At 52.2% G+C, this 17,163-nt stretch overlaps 7 protein-coding genes across 7 annotated transcripts; 3 read left to right on the forward strand and 4 right to left on the reverse strand.

Moving 5' to 3' along the window:
- Positions 1-670: 670 nt before the first annotated feature.
- CC77DRAFT_935866 (DNA polymerase delta catalytic subunit) lies at positions 671-4,163 on the reverse strand (the record flags this gene model as incomplete). The annotated part of the gene is made up of 4 exons (XM_018534463.1): positions 671-1,430; positions 1,479-3,295; positions 3,341-3,718; positions 3,771-4,163. 4 exons carry the CDS (start codon positions 4,161-4,163, stop codon positions 671-673), a joined length of 3,348 nt encoding a protein of 1,115 aa, XP_018385797.1.
- Positions 4,164-4,789: 626 nt separating this feature from the next.
- Positions 4,790-7,446, forward strand: CC77DRAFT_1040935 (hypothetical protein; the record flags this gene model as incomplete). Its single annotated transcript, XM_018527221.1, has 3 exons — positions 4,790-5,516; positions 5,888-6,820; positions 6,868-7,446. The coding sequence occupies 3 exons, from the start codon at positions 4,790-4,792 to the stop codon at positions 7,026-7,028; spliced, it is 1,821 nt and encodes a 606-aa protein (XP_018385798.1). The 3' UTR covers positions 7,029-7,446.
- Positions 7,440-9,378, reverse strand: CC77DRAFT_122142 (aromatic-L-amino-acid decarboxylase). The gene is made up of 2 exons (XM_018530151.1): positions 9,054-9,378; positions 7,440-9,005 (listed from the first exon to the last, which is right to left on the reverse strand). Exons 1-2 carry the CDS (start codon positions 9,100-9,102, stop codon positions 7,486-7,488), a joined length of 1,569 nt encoding a protein of 522 aa, XP_018385799.1. The 5' UTR covers positions 9,103-9,378; the 3' UTR covers positions 7,440-7,485.
- On the reverse strand, positions 9,379-11,575 carry CC77DRAFT_122141 (hypothetical protein). Its single transcript, XM_018530150.1, has one exon. The coding sequence runs from the start codon at positions 11,419-11,421 to the stop codon at positions 9,655-9,657; it is 1,767 nt and encodes a 588-aa protein (XP_018385800.1). The 5' UTR covers positions 11,422-11,575; the 3' UTR covers positions 9,379-9,654.
- Positions 11,576-11,704: 129 nt separating this feature from the next.
- CC77DRAFT_990111 (bystin) lies at positions 11,705-13,235 on the forward strand (the record flags this gene model as incomplete). Its single annotated transcript, XM_018536305.1, has 2 exons — positions 11,705-12,302; positions 12,352-13,235. The coding sequence occupies 2 exons, from the start codon at positions 11,705-11,707 to the stop codon at positions 13,233-13,235; spliced, it is 1,482 nt and encodes a 493-aa protein (XP_018385801.1).
- A 156-nt stretch (positions 13,236-13,391) lies between these two features.
- CC77DRAFT_936237 (DUF427-domain-containing protein) lies at positions 13,392-13,737 on the reverse strand (the record flags this gene model as incomplete). Its single annotated transcript, XM_018534482.1, has 2 exons — positions 13,392-13,607; positions 13,657-13,737. The coding sequence occupies 2 exons, from the start codon at positions 13,735-13,737 to the stop codon at positions 13,392-13,394; spliced, it is 297 nt and encodes a 98-aa protein (XP_018385802.1).
- Positions 13,738-14,852: 1,115 nt separating this feature from the next.
- Positions 14,853-16,678, forward strand: CC77DRAFT_1061829 (FAD/NAD(P)-binding domain-containing protein; the record flags this gene model as incomplete). Its single annotated transcript, XM_018528473.1, has 3 exons — positions 14,853-15,192; positions 15,247-15,585; positions 15,633-16,678. The coding sequence occupies 3 exons, from the start codon at positions 14,853-14,855 to the stop codon at positions 16,676-16,678; spliced, it is 1,725 nt and encodes a 574-aa protein (XP_018385803.1).
- Between the last annotated feature and the right edge of the window lie 485 nt (positions 16,679-17,163).

Here is a 17,163-nt window from a genome sequence, read left to right on the forward strand (position 1 = left end):
TTACAACTCTGCCTATACCGCTTTCGCAACTCAGTGCATAGTCGGAGATATGGTACACACGGACATCAAGGATGTCGTGACGAAGCTACTGGGACAGCAGAAAGATATCATGCTGTTTCAGACTTTCCTGAAGAGTTTCCAAGATTTTGTTGTTGGGCTAGAGGGCAACGTGAGCCATGAGATCGACGAGGATTGAGCACTTTGACGGGGAAAGGTTGGCGAAGGATATCAACAGGATATGACGCTGATGCGTTGATGAAGCCAGCTCCTGGGCGTTCACGATATGTTGTAACGATGTGGAACGGACGGTTGGTAGCCTGTTTTCGTCGGAAGAGATGTTGAGTGTATTGTGAAGATGGTTGGCATCATATGGATGTTGGAAAACTGCTAGAACGTCTAGAAGGAATTCGATCGTCGTGTACGGTGATCACACTACCAAGGAGCTGAAGATGTTGTCAAAGGTGGGTTGTAGTTACTGTCTCCGAAAGACACAACCACTAGATATCAATACATGATGCAACAACATTCATTAAAAGTATACATGCGTGTATCGCTACCCGCCTTGAACAAATTGAGTTGGCTTCCATTTTATACAGATGGATATTCCATGCCATCATAACGCCCAAAACACCGCGTGTTAATCACATGCTAGGAGTGAGATACTGCTTGATCACCATAGCGCCGCGTCCTTATCGAAACGCACTAACTCTTTGCCTGCATCCTCAACGTCTTTCCTCGCCTTCATGCGCATGTAGAAGATTGGGCAATCCTTCGACGCGCAGATGACCTCACAGTGAACACTGCCTTGGCATCGCTGACACTGCGTCCAAAGGCGTGAAAAGCGAACCTCAAGTTCACTGACTTTGCTCAGCGTCTTTGTGTACAGCTCGCCGATACGGGGCCGACAGTTCTCACAGACAGCACCATCTTTCTCATATGCAGCGGTCAGTGGCTTCTTGCATCCCATGCATGTTTGCGTCTTTTTTGCGAACTTCATCAAACCACCCACGGTGGGTGCCGCGACGGTGATGGAACGCGTGTGATCACCAGTGAGTAGCGATGCTGCCTTTTTCTCACCCAGGATAGGCTCGAAAATTCTGCCAAGTGGTTTCGCGAGTTGATTGTCCAGATAGTAACGCGTATCGATAGGTAAGTTGTTCTCAAGAACAAAGAGAGGATCTTCAGACTTCTCGAAGTTCTTCGCACCCGTGGCGGCTCTGACCATGACGTAGGCGACACGGTCACCCAGAGCAGGCGCTGAACCCGCATCGCGCTTCTTCATACGTTCTGCAAGTTCGACGTGTGCTTGTTTGTTGGCATAGCCACCTGTTCCATCTTTGTTCTCTTGCTTAGTAAGAGCCTTGGTGATCACAAGGTTGGACATATCCACTTTGTTCTGCAGAAGGTCTGCAATAGTCTCCTTGACGAACCTGTTTTGACGTTAGTATTTGAGCAAGTAGAGCGGTGGAATAACTTACTCTTGAGCACCTTCCGGATCCTGATCGATTAACAGCATGCGCAAGGAAGTTTCAATGACAGTCTGAACCAGGCGGCAATTGTCACGACGAACTGTTTCGATACCCTTCGTGTCCATTTTGTCCCACTTGTTTGGATTGGTCCAGTACAGACCCGCGTAACGTTTCTTGTTGATGAGCAGGTAGGGGAAATAGACCTTTTCAAACTCCAGCTTGATGGGCTTGATGAACTTTGAAGACACATAAATCGCAGCTTCTTCGCCCAACTTCATAGCTTCTGCTAGCTCCGACGTACCGAACTTGACCATGACGGAATCGGTGTCACCGTAAATGACCTCGGCATCGTGCGTATATCCATTTGCGATGGTGTACTTTGCCTCTACCTCAGCTTTGGTCTTTTCAATCATCTGACGACCGAAACTTGTGGTACTACTTGCGATAGCAAGACATGGCAGCTTTCCGTTAGTGGCACCCGTCAATCCATAAACCGAGTTGGCGCTGACTTTCAAGGCCAACTGACGACCGTTCAGCACAGCCTTTTTGAAGGGGTCGGTCTCGACCGCCAGCTCTTTCTTCGCCCTCTTACGCGCACCGAGCAATTCCTCTAGAATCTCTGTCAAGAGTCCCTTACGTGTCTTTGCTGTGCAAAACATGTCGCCGTTCGGAGTGACAATGTAATCCTCATCCTTCTTCATCTTGAGCTTCTCCACTGTCTGCCTGTCGAGCCAGGTCGTATAGCAGAGATTGTGGGCCTGCATGATACTGGGATAAAGCGAAGCAAAATCGAGAGTCGCGACAGGTTCCTTGTAGTAGCCGCGCTTGGGCTCGATGACAGTCGCACCTTCGTACTGGTCGCCGCTGTCGCCTTGGTTTGGGAGATCCGGAACGATGAGCTGATGCTCAAGGGCTTTACGGAACAACTGGCTGATGAAGCGAATCTGTTGTCCTCTGGCAAGAAGGTAGTTGAAAGGTACACCTGTGACACGAGCCATTTCCGTGTAGTTGACCAGGCACATGAGCTTGTCAAGCAGTCGCTGTGGTAGATAGGCGTCCTTCAAACAGTATACAGCCAATCGTCGCCGGGAATTGGAGTCGCCATTGAACAGTTCTGTGATCATGCTGTGGTGTACATCTTCTTTCTGCTCTTTGAGGAAGTGCGCGCACACCGAGTTGAGTGTATAACTTCGCAGCTGATGATCTCGCTGGATGAGTTGCAACAAGTCGAGTTGTAGACGGCCATTGGTGTTGGTCGTCTTCGTGTCTCGGTTTCCCAGCTGTTTACTGGAGAAATTGGAGGTCTCTACCTTGGACTGTACAGTCTTCAGTCGAGACCAATACGGGAATCTCTGTAGTTTGAGGTGTTTTGCGCGATCGAGTAAATACGGAAAGTCGAAGTTGTTGATGTTGTAACCGATGATAACGTCTGGGTCGACCTCCTCGACGAAGTCTCGCCACTTCATCAGCATCTCGCCCTCATCCTGGAAAGACAAGACCTGTGTCGCAACAATAGGGCTGACAGTGTCTAGACAGAAGACGTTCCTGACGAAGGGTTTTTGCTCTCCGTATCTTGTAACGACATTTGCGATCTGAATAACGGGGTCGACGTTCGCCTCGGGAAAGACACCTTTACGACCAGCGCACTCGATATCGAAAGAGAGGATGCGGAGAGGAGCAAGCTTGGCCCATTCGCCTTCGGCCTGGTGGGCGATGAGATCGCTGTAGTGTAGCTGTGCCTCAATCTGACAATTGGAGTGTCGATCGCGAGGGCTAATCATCCTGTATTTTCCGGCTGGTACTTCGACCCAGCACATACCGGCGACCTGGAATGTCAGTGACGCGACGACCTAGTTGTCAAAATGACGTACCTTGGTATCAATCATGAAACGTAGCACGTAGGCGATGTTGTCGAAAGTAAGGATACCATCCTCTCTGGCCGGCCAGAGTCGCTTGTAATTGGCATTGCCTTTTTGCACCATCATTCGGACGCGGTTGATCATTTTCGGATCTGTGACAGTGATCTTAAGATATGGGCTCTTCTGGTTACCCTGAAAGCGCAATATGTTCTCCCTCATACACATCTGTACTGACGCGATGACGGCTGAGTGCTGGTTGAAGTTCTTCTGGCATTCGCTCTCCAGGAAGACCTTGTACGGCTCACAGTCTTCTTTGTGGAAGTTGAGGGGCGCGGCGACGTAGAAGTAATGTTGGAAACCGGTAACGTGGATAAGAACGGAATGGCCAGTCTGTGATATATAGTTAGCTCAAGGTCACGTATGCCGTCTGTATGTTGCTCACCTCGGTTACACCAAAGAGCTTGACCGTCGTCTTGCCACCATTAAGTACGCCTTCTTCAGCCTCAATCTGTTGGAAGACAAGATTTTGTGTCATCTCGTTGAAGTCCTCTGGCAAGGGAGGCCGCCGCCATTGTTGGTCCTTCTCTGTGTTGTCCTTCTTCAACGTCTCCATGTCCTGCGTCATCTTCTCCAACGTCTCCTCAAACTCGCTCGGGCCCACCTGGCTCGCGTTGAAGGAGCCATTGACAGTCTTCTGTGGTGGTCTACTCCTCTCGTTGCCATTCTGGATCTTCAGCTTCTTCGACGAGTGGGGCGAAGCCTGTACATTTGCGCGGGTGCTCGATGTTTCGGTAAGGGCGCGTTTCGCCGGTGCTTTGGTTACGGCGCCTGGCATTTTGAGTATGTGACCGGCAGATACGACGCCTTGGAGCGTGATCTGTGACGGGTGGTGGATGTGTGTTTGTTGTTGGTGGAGTGGATGGAAAGTGCCTAGGGAGAACGCGAAAGCGTGTCGCAGGCGCGAGCGCGTCATCCCTGCTAATTGATTTACGCCACGCTAGCCGTCGCCTGCCATCACAACCCTCTCTGCACCCTCCTGTGTCACCACACGCATCTGACTGTGTTTCCGATTGGGCGGGTCGGCAGTTCTACCATTGCATCTGAAGTGTTTTCGCAACCTCCTCGTTTTGCGAATCTAGATAAGTGCAGCCTTGTCGCTATGTTCGTCACCTTACTCAAGGAGTCTATGGTCTTGCAGTATATCCACCTCACATAATCACTTACTCGAAGACATGATTACCCAAAGTTCATCTAATCCATCAAACTACGGCTTTATGTTAGAATGCCGTGCCAAGGACCAGGCAACCGTCAGGCAATCATGACTGGCTTAAGGCCATGTCATCGTATGGGTCCTTTAGTCACTCGAAACTAACAACTTCATACATAAACTTGCCCGCTTACCCCAACATACTCCACGTAAGGCATTCCCACACCCACAAAACCATCTATACTACCTCCACCATGCCCAACAACAACGACGTAATAATAGCGCCTTTCGAGACCGAGCAAGACTTTAGACAAGGACAACACTGTCTGTCCGAAGCCTTTGGTCATCAGGCGAAAGATGCTGTATGGCGGCTGATGACACCAGGCTGGGACACAGAAGAGGGACAGACGAAGCACGCCCAAACCTTGATGAAGCGATGGCAATCCACTACCACCAACAAAAACGGACAACCCAACGCCATCTATCTCAAAGCCACTCTGCCTGACCCAGACAAGCAGGGCGAAAGACGAGTCGTTGGCATGGCCATCTGGAAGCAGTTATCCTTTGTTGAAGGCTACGGCGATCCCTTTTCCAGCGATATGACTGCTGCTCTTGTCGACTACGACGAAAAGAATCAACGCTTTGCAACACAGATGTTCAACTCGTTATGGAAACGACGCATCGCGTACATGCACGAGGTCGAGAAATCAGACCGCAATCCTCCGGCTATCTTCACTTTGGATATCTGTGCTGTTGACCCGGCATATTCGCGCCGTGGCATTGCTACCAAGCTGGTCGAGGCCGGCCTTGTAGAGGCAAAGAAGAGGGGTAACTTGGAGTGCACAACAGAGGGTAGCGCTATGGGGAGAGCCGTTTACAGGAGGCTAGGGTTCAAAGATGAGGGTACAGGAGACATTGAGTGGGAGGTCGATGAGGAGTTCAAGACCTGGGACAAGCCACCAAACGTCTTCTTGAGGACTGGTGCCTGATGGGTTACACTGATGGGCTGAGGTATTGTTGACGACCCGCTTCAGAACGCCGTACGTAACAAACATTCTCACATACCAAAATATCATATCTTAGCCGCGGGCATCTCCGTTGGCGGCTGAACTACTGTCTCCGTAGCTTCTTGCCACTTGGGGAAGGTGGGATGTTGGACGCCGTGTAGGTGGGGCAGTCCGAAGTTACCCCACCAGGGTCTAAACACTCACAATACGTCTCAACTTCCAGTCTGAACAGTCTGCTGTGTCTGGTGTCTTCTTCAAATTGTCAATGTCGCGCTCGAGGCACTCACATACTGTCGCAGCAAGATCCAATAACAGAATTTAACGCGTAGAACGCGTCCCAATTAGCCAGCATGACGATCGTCGACATACACACCCATGTTTACCCTCCTAAATACATGGACCTCTTACGTTCGCGAACGACCGTACCATACGTTCGAACGTTCCCCGACGCACCAGACTCGGCACGTCTCATCATCCTGCCAGGCGAAGATGACCCTTCAACACCTTCAACCTCACGAGGCCGCCCGATTGGTTCAGAGTACTACGAGATCAAGGAGAAGATAGCCTTCATGGACCTGCACAAGATTGACAAGTCAGTCATTTCATTGGCAAACCCATGGCTCGACTTCCTTCCTGCGGAAGAAGCTGGAGACGCAGCGAAGAAGATCAACGACGATGTCAACGACCAGTGCTCACAGTACCCCGGCCGATTGTACTTCTTCGGCACCCTCCCACTTTCCGCATCGCCCGAAGTCATAACTGCCGAGATCGAAAGGCTGAGTACACTCAAGTATGCACGTGGTGTCATCATGGGAACTTCTGGTCTTGGACAAGGTCTAGACGATGAGAACCTCGATCCTGTCTACGCAGCACTGGAGAAACACCAACAACTTATATTTCTCCACCCACACTACGGCCTACCTACATCTGTCTACGGACCCCGAGCGAGCGAATACGGACACGTACTGCCACTCGCACTCGGCTTCCCCTTGGAGACGACCATCGCAGTGAGCAGGATGCTGTTGAGCGGGGTCTGGGATCGATTCACAAAGTTGAGCGTACTGTTGGCGCATTCTGGAGGTACATTACCGTTCTTGGCTGGCCGTATCGAGTCTTGCATCTTGCATGATGGGCATCTGAAGAAGCATGGCAAGACGCAGAAAAGGAGGGATGTTTGGGACATCTTGAAGACGAACATCTATCTGGATGCTGTCATTTACTCGGAAGTAGGCCTTGGAGCAGCAGTCGCTGCATCTGGATCTGATCGATTGTTGTTTGGTAAGTACATATGCTACAGAGCGTGAATTTGAAGCTAACAATAGTAGGTACTGATCATCCGTTCTTCCCGCCACTCGAAGAGGACGCGAAAGAATGGCATAGTGTGAATGCGAACTACGGAGCTATCTCAAAAGCATTCTCCACAGACGACAAAAAGGCACAAGATGTTCTTGGTGGTAACGCAGTGCGAATATTGAGATTAGACTAGTAATCGCTCAATCTCTGTGCCCCATTCATCTCTTTTCATCTGTTCCCGTGCTACTCATTCCTTAACTCTCGACAACAGCACCGCAAACGTAGCCTCAGAATCCCGGCAACGGCTAAGCCATGTGTTGCGCGACAGTAACTATGTGATGAGGTGTACGAGGAGATGCTGAGTGTAGTTGTGTCGTGGAGGAAAGAAAGAGAGGGAAGGGGAGCAGGCGAGAGAGAAACATCTTGAGCTTGGACCTTCTCTAGCGCAAGTTATGCTAGTAGCTGACGATGTTTTGAGCATTGAAGGGTTGCGTCGTGAAGGGAAGTGGTGAAGACAGGAGAGGAGCAGGTGGAGCCGGGTGGCGAGCGCACATGTAGAGTGACAGTGAACATGAATACCTCGGGCGCGATTGATAAGAACATAAAAGTCTAGAATACCGTCCGCAGTCGTCTTGAATGCTACGTAACAATCAGGCAGCCTTAACATCGCCCTTTTCTTCTGCGACCTCTATCAGCTCATCAAACAACTGCTTCATCCACTTCTCCTCGCTCTTCAAAGTTGCACTGACAACCCTGATGACATACTGGCCACCCACAATGGTGCTTGTCAAGAAGAAATCTCCCTTGGCGTTGACCTTCTCATAAACTTCCTTCGTTCTCTGGTTGACCATTTCTCTATACTGCGCCTCAGCATCAGCATGGAAGTCATTTTGCAGGGCTTCATGCGCCGGATCAGCCTGATTCGCCGCCGCTGCGGCTGACGACCCCATCTTGGGCTTGACCTGGAAAGTCACAAGACCAAATGCTGGTTTCGTAGTCACACTAAACATCTCCGGCTTCTGCAGCAACAAGTCGTGGAAGTACTCTCCAAGCTTGACATGTTTGCGAATAAATGCTCGTAATCCATTGACTCCGTAGCTCCTGAGTACGAACCACACCTTCAAACTCCTGAATCGACGACCCAACGGAATTTGCCAGTCTCTGTAGTCGGTGACAAGGCCTGACTCTGAGTGAGGGTTGCGGAGGTAGCTAGGCGTGATACTGTACGTATCCATGAGATCTCTCCGCTTCTTTACGAAGAAAGCTGAGCAATCAAAGTTGACAAGTAACCATTTGTGCAAGTTGAAGTTGAAAGAGTCAAAGGACGCGAGGGGTGTGCATAGATGTTGGTATTCTGGGCACACAAGAGCGGAACCGGCATATGCGGCATCGACGTGGATCCATAGATCAGGGAACTCCTTGGCAAGTGCGGCGATACCCTCCAGGTCGTCGGTGGCGCAAGTTCCCGTGCTACCAATGGTTATGGTAAAGTAGAATGGCTCCAGACCCTTCGCACGACACTCTTCGATCGTTTTGCGGAGAGCAGAGGCGGTGACGCTGAAATTGGACTCCTTTGACGCAGGGACACTGCGGTACCTTGTTCCAGCTATGACCGCAGCCTTTTGAGTAGAAGAGTGTGCATGTTCAGAACCTAGTGCAACGAGTTTCCCACGAATGTCCGCCGCTTTGTCCATGCGTTCTTCGCCTTCGGGCATATCGCCGAGCTTACGGCGGATGAGGCGTTCGCGGGCGGCAACGAGGGCTGTTAACACGACTTCACTGGCTGTGCCTTGGATGATACCTCCACCCTCGCCATCGCTCAAGAATTCCTTTGGCAGGGCGATGAGCTTAGCTACCCAGTCCATGACTACGGTTTCGAGTTCGGTGATGGCGGGTGAGCAGATCCAGTTGAACGCTGCGGCGTTGAAAGCACCGCTGTACATGTCGCCGATCATGGCTTCGAAAGATGAGTTACAAGGAAAGAAAGCCATGAATTTGGGACTTTGCCAGTGGGTGAGACCTGGCATGATGACGCGGTCGATATCTGCTTGAATGGTTTCCCATGATTCGCCTTCTTCGGGGGTAGATGATGGAAGGAGTGGGCGGAGGTAGCCTGGCTTGACGGAAGGCAGAACTGGTCGTTCTTCCAGGGTGTCGTAGTATTTAGCGACTTGTACAGCATTAGTAGATGCTCTTACATACGACAGAAGTAACCTACTCTCATCAATGGCACCTTTCGCCGCGTCTCGAAATTGTGAAGAATCCATTGTGGGGTAGCAAGACAGAACTGATAATGTCGAACTAATCACGGGGAAGATAAACGTAGCAATCGTATGATCTATAGTCTATGAGTCTGGAGATCGAACGTCGTGTACAAGATATATATTCAGTGTTAGCTCCAACTGTTAGGTTCGTGACGCTAAAATGCGAATGTCCGATGTCGCTAATTCCGCGCGAATTGCCATATTGGGTAAGGACGTCGTCTATGGACGGAATTGTCGCGAGTCTTTGTATACGTAGACCATGTAAGCTGTAGGGCGTAGGGCGTGAGATTTTTCTACTGTGGATTGCTTGGACGGAGGAATCCCTTCTCAGTGGTACTTCTGGTATAGAAAGAAGCCCCTCAATGATCGGAGAGGGCTGTTGCCTGTCAGATCGCTCAAGGCAAGATACTAGGGGGATGCTATCGGTGCGGAATTTTTTTTTGGTAGTCTGAGATGTTGCAAAGTGAGATGCATATCAAATATTGATAACGGGTATACCTATACGCCTCGCTATGATCATAATCCACTGAACATCAAAACGACACTTTGTCTTCGTTAGTACCGCTTTGCCACTTCAACACCGATGTTCTCGTCCGCATTCGCAAAACCACGAGCCCTAGGCGTAGATTTGCCTGCCACGTCCTGAGGAGCCTCGCCCTTGTACTCCCATCCGCCGTCCTGGGTGAAGAAGTCGACCTCGTCGATAATGTCCCACACAACATCTTCTGCAATCTGTTCCTTGTAACGCTCACCAATAGCCCGTAGTTTGCGACCGTCCGGAATCTGCTGCTCGGTTGTACCACCATCGACCATGTCAGTATCCTTCTCGCGCTGCTTGGCCATCTCTTCTGGAGGGCACCAGAAGTCGGGGCCGAAGTTGACCTGCGCAACACCACCATTGAATAGTGAGATGGCTGGCAGGTATCCTACCATGCCGTCGTCGAAACCTGTCCTTGCGCCGGCCTTGATGGCCTCGACTGATGGTATACTGGCGGGCGGGAGGAAGGCTAGGAGGTTCTCAAAAGCGATTCCAACCTCCTCACCGTTCTTGTAGACCTTGATGTGCGAGTGTGGCAGCGATCGTACACTGACATCTTCGTGATTTGGTGAGGGATGTATCTTGGGTACTGGGCCGCGGTCGTGGTAAGCCTCGACCATCTTGGTGACCTGGTAGTCGAGCTGCTCGAAGTAAAAGTTGCCTTTGTAGGGCACGGGTATGCGATCGCGGATGATGTCGATGGGCCTGTCGAAGGGATCTTGGTTGCTGACAGTGTCGAAGCCATCTCCCAGATCCACAGCCGGATTGTAGATGCCCTCGACGACTTTGCGATGCATTGATAGCGACGGTAGCTGAATCTCAAGGCCAATGACATCACCTTCTTGAACGTGCTGATCTGTAACGTACTCAACAGGCATTGGCTTGCCATGTGGGGGTCTAGCCTTCATGTGCTTGCTCTTTGCGTTCTTGGGGAGTGGTTTGAAGATCTTGGAGGCGCGCGATCGGTGTTGGGCTTCGAAGCGGGCGTCGGTGATGCCGTAGCTGTAGCCATCGAAGCCCACGGGTCCGTCCAAAGGCGCCTCCCGCCTTGCCCAACCCATCCTCACGTGGGGGCCAGGCTTTGTCTCTCCCGTCTTGGGGTCGATGGGATCCTTGGGACCATGTACGGGTATGCCTCGTAGCACCTTGACCTCGTAGTATATCCTGCCTTCTCTCGCGACCACATTGCCACGTCCCATGCGCCAGCCCTTCTCTTGAGATACGATGGTTGCGCTGTTGTCGAAATGGAACCACCTGTCGCAGTCTTCGTGGCTCATCCTCGGTCCGTAGGGCCTAGAATCGCTCTGTCTGTAGTACTGTTTGTGGCGGAACAGCGGGTCAGCGACGCAGTGCGTGTACTTGTAGCCCTTCTTATTCCAGGCAATATCGTGCGGCTTCTTCAACTCGGTGACTCCATCAGGCGCATACATGGGATTTGGCTCGTGGGAGAGCAGAGTGCTGTCTTTGGGCGCTTCATAGTCGGATGGTCTGGGCTCAGGAATGGAGTATCGCATGGGCGAGTCCGCCGAGGGGCGCTCCTTCTTGGACGACTTTGCATTCGGGGTGCTCTGTCTTGTGCTCGCTGAGGCTTCACGTTTCTTGATCGTCTCGCGCTTTTCTCTCTGTTCGCGCGCTGGAGCTTTCGGTCTGGCACGGGCTGCCGCATCGGGATTGGGGTTGAGCGGAGAAGAGACGGCAGGCGCATTGTCGCCTTCGAGTGGTCGCCGCATCGGGGGCACAAGTGTGGGCGTGTTGGAGCGCGAAGGGGGGTGTGAGTCGGCCATTCTGAGGGATCGTGCAGCTGCTGGGGAAGGCGCGACAGCTGTGTTGATGGAAGGCGCGACGGCAGGCCCTAGACATGCAGCTTCTACGGCGGGCCGTTTGGTACGCGAATGCACCCGCGCGGAAATCAAAATTTAGTGGGGTGTCTGGATTCTGACTTTGTCCAACTTTTTTTACTGCTGCGACGCTCGGTACACGTTTGCCCGGAACAGCACAAGTTCAAGAATACTTCAGATCAAGTCATTGCGCTTTGTACACGCCACTCTTTGCGATCACACACCCACGATGCCGAAAGCGCCCAAATCACCTGGTGTGCGCGACCAGCGACACAACCCTCTAGCCGAAGAATATGCGCCCTCAGACCCATGGAAGAACAAGGCGCCGAAGCGACAAAAGCGAAACAAGGGCGACAAGGAAGACGACGAGCAGAAGTATGTAGACTCCAAGAGCTCGCGCAAAATCCTGGAAATTGGAAGAGAGCTGGAAGAGGAGGATGCGAGGGAGAACAAGGCCCGGAGACCGCAAGAAGCCAACCCAGCCTTCGACTTCGAGACACGCATGGGCGAGGATGACATGCCGGGAGAGGATTTGGTTCAAGCCGAAGACGACGACGAGGCCTGGGGCGACGACGATGAGGAGGTGGAGGAGGTTGAGATCGATGCGAACGACCTGGCGGCGTGGAACAAGTTCATACCAACAGATGACAACCCTATCGTGTGGCCCGGGGAGGAGGCGCAACAATCTGGACCAGGCACAGATCTGGCGGCGCTTATTCTCGAGAAGATCGCCGCACATGAAGCTGGAGGCGAAGTACAGCAACCAGAGATCCAAGGCGGTGGTGCTCCAGAAGACGCGATCGAACTACCTGCCAAGGTTGTCGAAGGTACAGCACCCTCGTTGGATAACCTAGTAACCCTACTAAGCTTGCACAGTATACTCAAAGATTGGCTTGATCTTGAGCCGCTACAAGAGCGGCAAGTTGCCCAAGCCCTTCAAGATCCTGCCCACGATTCCCGCCTGGGAAACTCTCGTCGCCATAACACGTCCTGACGATTGGACGCCCAATGCCACCTTTGCTGCCACCCGAATCTTCATCTCCGCGAAGCCGCAAACCGCCCAAATCTTCCTCAACACCGTACTGCTACCTCTGGTACAACAGAACATCCGGGAAACACACAAGTTGAATGTGCATCTGTACAATGCACTGAAGAAGGCGCTTTACAAGCCCAGCGCATTCTTCAAGGGCGTCGTATTCCCTATGCTCACAGATGTCTCCTGCACACAGCGCGACGCCGTCATTGTAGCTTCCGTTGTAGCCAAGATTTCCGTGCCCGTCCTACACTCTGCCGCCGCCCTCCACCGTCTCTGCGAGATCGCTGCCGAGCAAATGTCTTCGGACCCGGATGCCGCTGGCCCCTGCAACATCTTCATCAAGACACTTCTCGAGAAGAAGTACGCCCTGCCCTTCAAGGTCATCGACGCGCTCGTCTTCCACTTCCTGCGCTTCCGAGGCGTAGGTGCAAGCAGCGCCGACGCCATGGACACCGAGTCGGTAGCAGGCGACCTGGGCAACACAGGCAAACTGCCCGTCATCTGGCATCAGTGCCTGCTTGCTTTTGCGCAAAGATACAGGAACGACATTACCGAGGACCAAAGAGAGGCGCTGCTAGACCTGCTGCTCACGAGAGGTCACAGGAGCATTAGCGCCGAAGTGCGGAGAGAACTGCTTGAAGGAAGAGGACGTGGTGTTATGATCGAGCCACCTGCTGTAGGTATCGATGGCGACGACACGATGATGATGGCCGTCGATGCATGATCGAGGCAATTTTGGACTCGACTGTCATGAAGATTATGAGCATTTACCGGCGTTACTAGAAAGGGATATCTGCATTTTCCTTATGGGACTTCAATCGATACTGAATATACCCACATTCACATCTCGCACTTCTTACACTTTCGAGACAACACTCTCTCACTCGCTCTTCACTTCAGCCTTCCCTTTGTAGAATGCAACATACCCCTTGATCCGCTTCATGCTGTCCAATGGCTCCGGGTAGTACCAAGCTGCATCCTTTACTTCGGTCTTGTTGGTTGTGACGGTGTAGTAGCTTGCGTCGCCTTTATAAGGACAATGTGTCTTGGTGTCAGTGGGAGTAAAATGGTTGCTTTTGATGGTGTTGGGTGGAAACTGGGGTGTGTTAGGATCTATGCGAGGATACCGGAAGAGAATGTAGTACGTAGATGTTCCCGTCAACGACTTCGTAGGTGTCAGTTTCGGCCACTACGATTCCATTTACAGTTGCGGTTGCATGAGGCATGTTTGGGTATTGAGTTGGAAGTAAGCTGGATCACGGAATAATGTTTGGGTACTTGAAGTTCCAGCTAGGTGGTGAGTGCGTTGTGAAGTTGTGTAGTGGTTTGGAGGGGGAAGGTCTATCGATAAGCATGCGAGCGGGGTGAATGCATGGCATCATCATTCTTGTTTGTACTATGAGCTTACTATACACGATGTTGGTCCATGTCTTTCGGTCCCGTCGTTTGCTATGTTGATGCTCTACGGTAGACGACATTGATCGCCTTGCGTGGTCGTGTGCTCAGTATGTTGCACATGCTGAGTAACGATAAGATAGCTAGGGTATCAAAAAGATACCAGGAGCACGCAACCAAGGAAGTAGAATAAGTACGCACGAGTGCAACGAGATATCAGGAACGAAAGGTGGAATTAGTCAATTAAATCCATGCTGGTCCGTGTCGTCTCGGACGATCTAGGATGGATACTGCTGACCACAACCGTGGGAAGCGGGTCCGCAAAATCACGACTTCTTCCCGTCAGGTATGCAGGTTCGCTGAGGCTCCATGGACATGCGGCTCGGCTAAAAGGCACCGGAAGCCATAATTCATCCCTCCGAGGCGCCGGTTGCCCACTGCAAAAGTGCATGTACATGGCTGACCACCGGAGTCGGTGCCGAGCCGATGCAGCGCAAGACCATGCCTTGTTGAGCTGAATAATGGAGCGCAGAAAGAATCGTGTGTGTCGTGAGTCAACTTGCGAACAGTTTGAGTGTTATCGCTGGACGCGGGTTAGAGGGTCAGCCGCAACAGCAATGCGAAATGCAAAACAAAGCGTGGGAGTGACGGGTGATCGGCCTCGACGAACTAATGGTAGCAGTCGGCTCTACAAATAATTCGCGTGTAGTAGGCGTGGACACGGCAGGGCGGGCTTTAATTGGAACAGGGCTTATCTTTTGGCGCAGAAGCAAAGACCCCTGCTCGACGTCTTGGTAGGGTGTTCGTCATCGCTAAGGAAAAAGTTGACTTCCGCGCACTCTAGAGCCATCCTCAACACCTTTTGTTCGCCTTCCCTATCACCTATATCCAGCCATTGATTTCGTGAAGCTCTCCCGTGGCTTCCTCCATCCCAATGGCACCCAACATGAGGCCGCTCGCCGCTTCTGCCAACGTCCTCTCGCAGGTTCAGCTGGCTGGACGCAGGAACTTGAGCACACAGCGCCCGTCGCTTATCGCCAACAGGGCGCAATGGACTCCCCGGCCTACCCAGTATCAGATTGCTCTCCGCCAGTCTGTCCGCCAGCAGTCAAGCGGCGCGCCCAAGCCTAAGCCCAAGAGGTTCCGCCTCCTGCGCTGGACGTGGCGCCTCACCCAGCTCTCCGCCATCGCCGGCCTTGGATACGTCGGATACGGCATCTACGAGACTCGCAACCCCGCCGACCAGCCGCCGCCTGACCCAAGCAAGAAGACTCTGGTTGTTCTCGGTGAGTAGCCATTAATCAATTGTGTGTTTCTAGGACGCCGCTGACACGCGACAGGTACCGGTTGGGGCTCCGTCTCTCTGCTGAAGAAGCTCGACACGGAGAACTACAATGTCATCGTCGTCTCCCCCCGAAACTACTTCCTCTTCACTCCTCTCCTTCCCTCATGCACTGTCGGCACCATTGAGCACCGCTCCATCATGGAGCCCATCCGCAACTTCTTGCGCCACAAGAAGGCGCAGGTCAAATACTACGAAGCCGAGGCCACCAAGATCGACTACGAGAAGAAGGTCGTCTACATCAGCGACGACTCAGACATCAAGGGCGACGTCTCGCAGACCGAGGTTCCCTTCGACATGTTGGTCGTTGGTGTTGGCGCTGAGAACGCCACTTTCGGTGCGTCATTTGCCCACTTTGACCTGAACAAAGCTAACATAGAACAGGCATTCCCGGTGTCAAGGAGAACGGTCTTTTCTTGAAGGAGGTCGGCGACGCTCAGCGCATCCGAAACCGCATCATGGACTGCTGCGAGACCGCTACCTTCAAGGACCAGTCTGACGAGGAGAAGAAGCGCCTGCTACACATGGTCGTTGTTGGAGGTGGTCCCACTGGTGTCGAGTTCGCTGGTGAGCTCCAGGACTTCTTCCACTCTGATTTGAAGAAGTGGCTCCCCGAGATTCAGGATAACTTCAAGGTCACCCTCGTTGAGGCTCTGCCCAACGTCCTTCCCATGTTCTCCAAGCAGCTCATCGACTACACTGAGAAGACCTTCAAGGAAGAGACCATCACCATCCGCACAAAGACCATGGTCAAGAACGTCACATCAAAGTTCATCGAGGCTGAGTCGACTGGCCCCGATGGCAAGAAGCAGCTCGAGAAGATCCCTTACGGCCTTCTGGTCTGGGCTACCGGTAACGCTCTCCGACCCATTGTCAAGGACCTCATCAACCAGATTCCCGCACAAAAGGACTCCCGCCGTGGTCTCGCCGTAAACGAGTACCTCGTCGTCAAGGGTACCGAGAACGTCTGGGCTGTCGGTGACTGCGCCGTTGCCAACTACGCCCCCACTGCCCAGGTTGCCGCTCAGGAGGGTGCTTTCCTCGCCCGCATGTTCAACAACATGGCCAAGACCTCCGAGATTGAGGGCGAGCTTGCCGAGCTCTCCGTCGCCCAGGAGAAGGCACCAGGAAAGGAGGCGCGTGACAAGGTCTTTGGCGAGATCAAGGCTCTGCAGCAGAGGCTGAGGAGGATCAAGTCTATCGGTCCCTTTGAGTACTCCCACCAGGGTTCGCTCGCCTACATTGGTTCCGAGAAGGCTGTTGCCGACATCTCATGGTTCTCTGGCAACATTGCTTCCGGTGGTACCATTACCTACATCTTCTGGCGCTCGGCATACCTCAGCATGTGCTTCAGCACCCGTAACAGGATATTGGTCATGCTTGACTGGGCCAAGGCCAAGTGCTTCGGTCGCGATGTCTCGCGTGTCTAAACGCCTTTCTTACCATTGGCGTTCCTCCTTTTCTAGAGATTCCCTAAAAGTTCGACTTCCTGAAGGGCAAATGCCATCGACGACGGCGTTGCCAATGTATACAACACACACCTCCCGGCTTTTCTGTACGATTACCAAGACATGTTTTGTATAAGGGTGTGATACCTTCGCAGTAGGGGGGGCTCTTCGGGTTTTCGGTCTGGTTACATTTTCTTGTTGCTAGTCGAGCTCGGCGTTCTGGTGCCTTTTTCTTTGTCAAGGGCGGTTTAGATAGATGTAGTTTCCCCGTTATCTTCTCAAGCAAATCATAGAAACTATGATGAAATAACGGAAGATCCAATTGCAGTATTACCTTGTTCTGAACTCAACCCCTTTCCTTCTGCCTTTCTTGCGCTTAGTGACTGGGTCATATTCGAGAATGGCATGTTTCTGGATATTGATGCATGGTAAGAATAATGATTGTTTCGTATGTTAAGATGTATAGA

The sequence above is a fragment of the Alternaria alternata genome (assembly GCF_001642055.1).
Source record: "Alternaria alternata strain SRC1lrK2f unplaced genomic scaffold CC77scaffold_11, whole genome shotgun sequence".
NCBI lineage: Eukaryota > Fungi > Ascomycota > Dothideomycetes > Pleosporales > Pleosporaceae > Alternaria > Alternaria alternata.

Excerpts from the sequence above, each read along its gene's own strand:
- CC77DRAFT_122141 (XM_018530150.1), bottom strand. The coding sequence starts at position 11,421 with ATGGCCGACTCACACCCCCCTTCGCGCTCCAACACGCCCACACTTGTG.
- CC77DRAFT_122142 (XM_018530151.1), bottom strand. The coding sequence starts at position 9,102 with ATGGATTCTTCACAATTTCGAGACGCGGCGAAAGGTGCCATTGATGAG. Across the intron at positions 9,006-9,053 it reads GAAAGGTGCCATTGATGAGA|TCGCTAAATACTACGACACC; the intron begins GTAGGTTACTTC and ends ATGCTGTACAAG.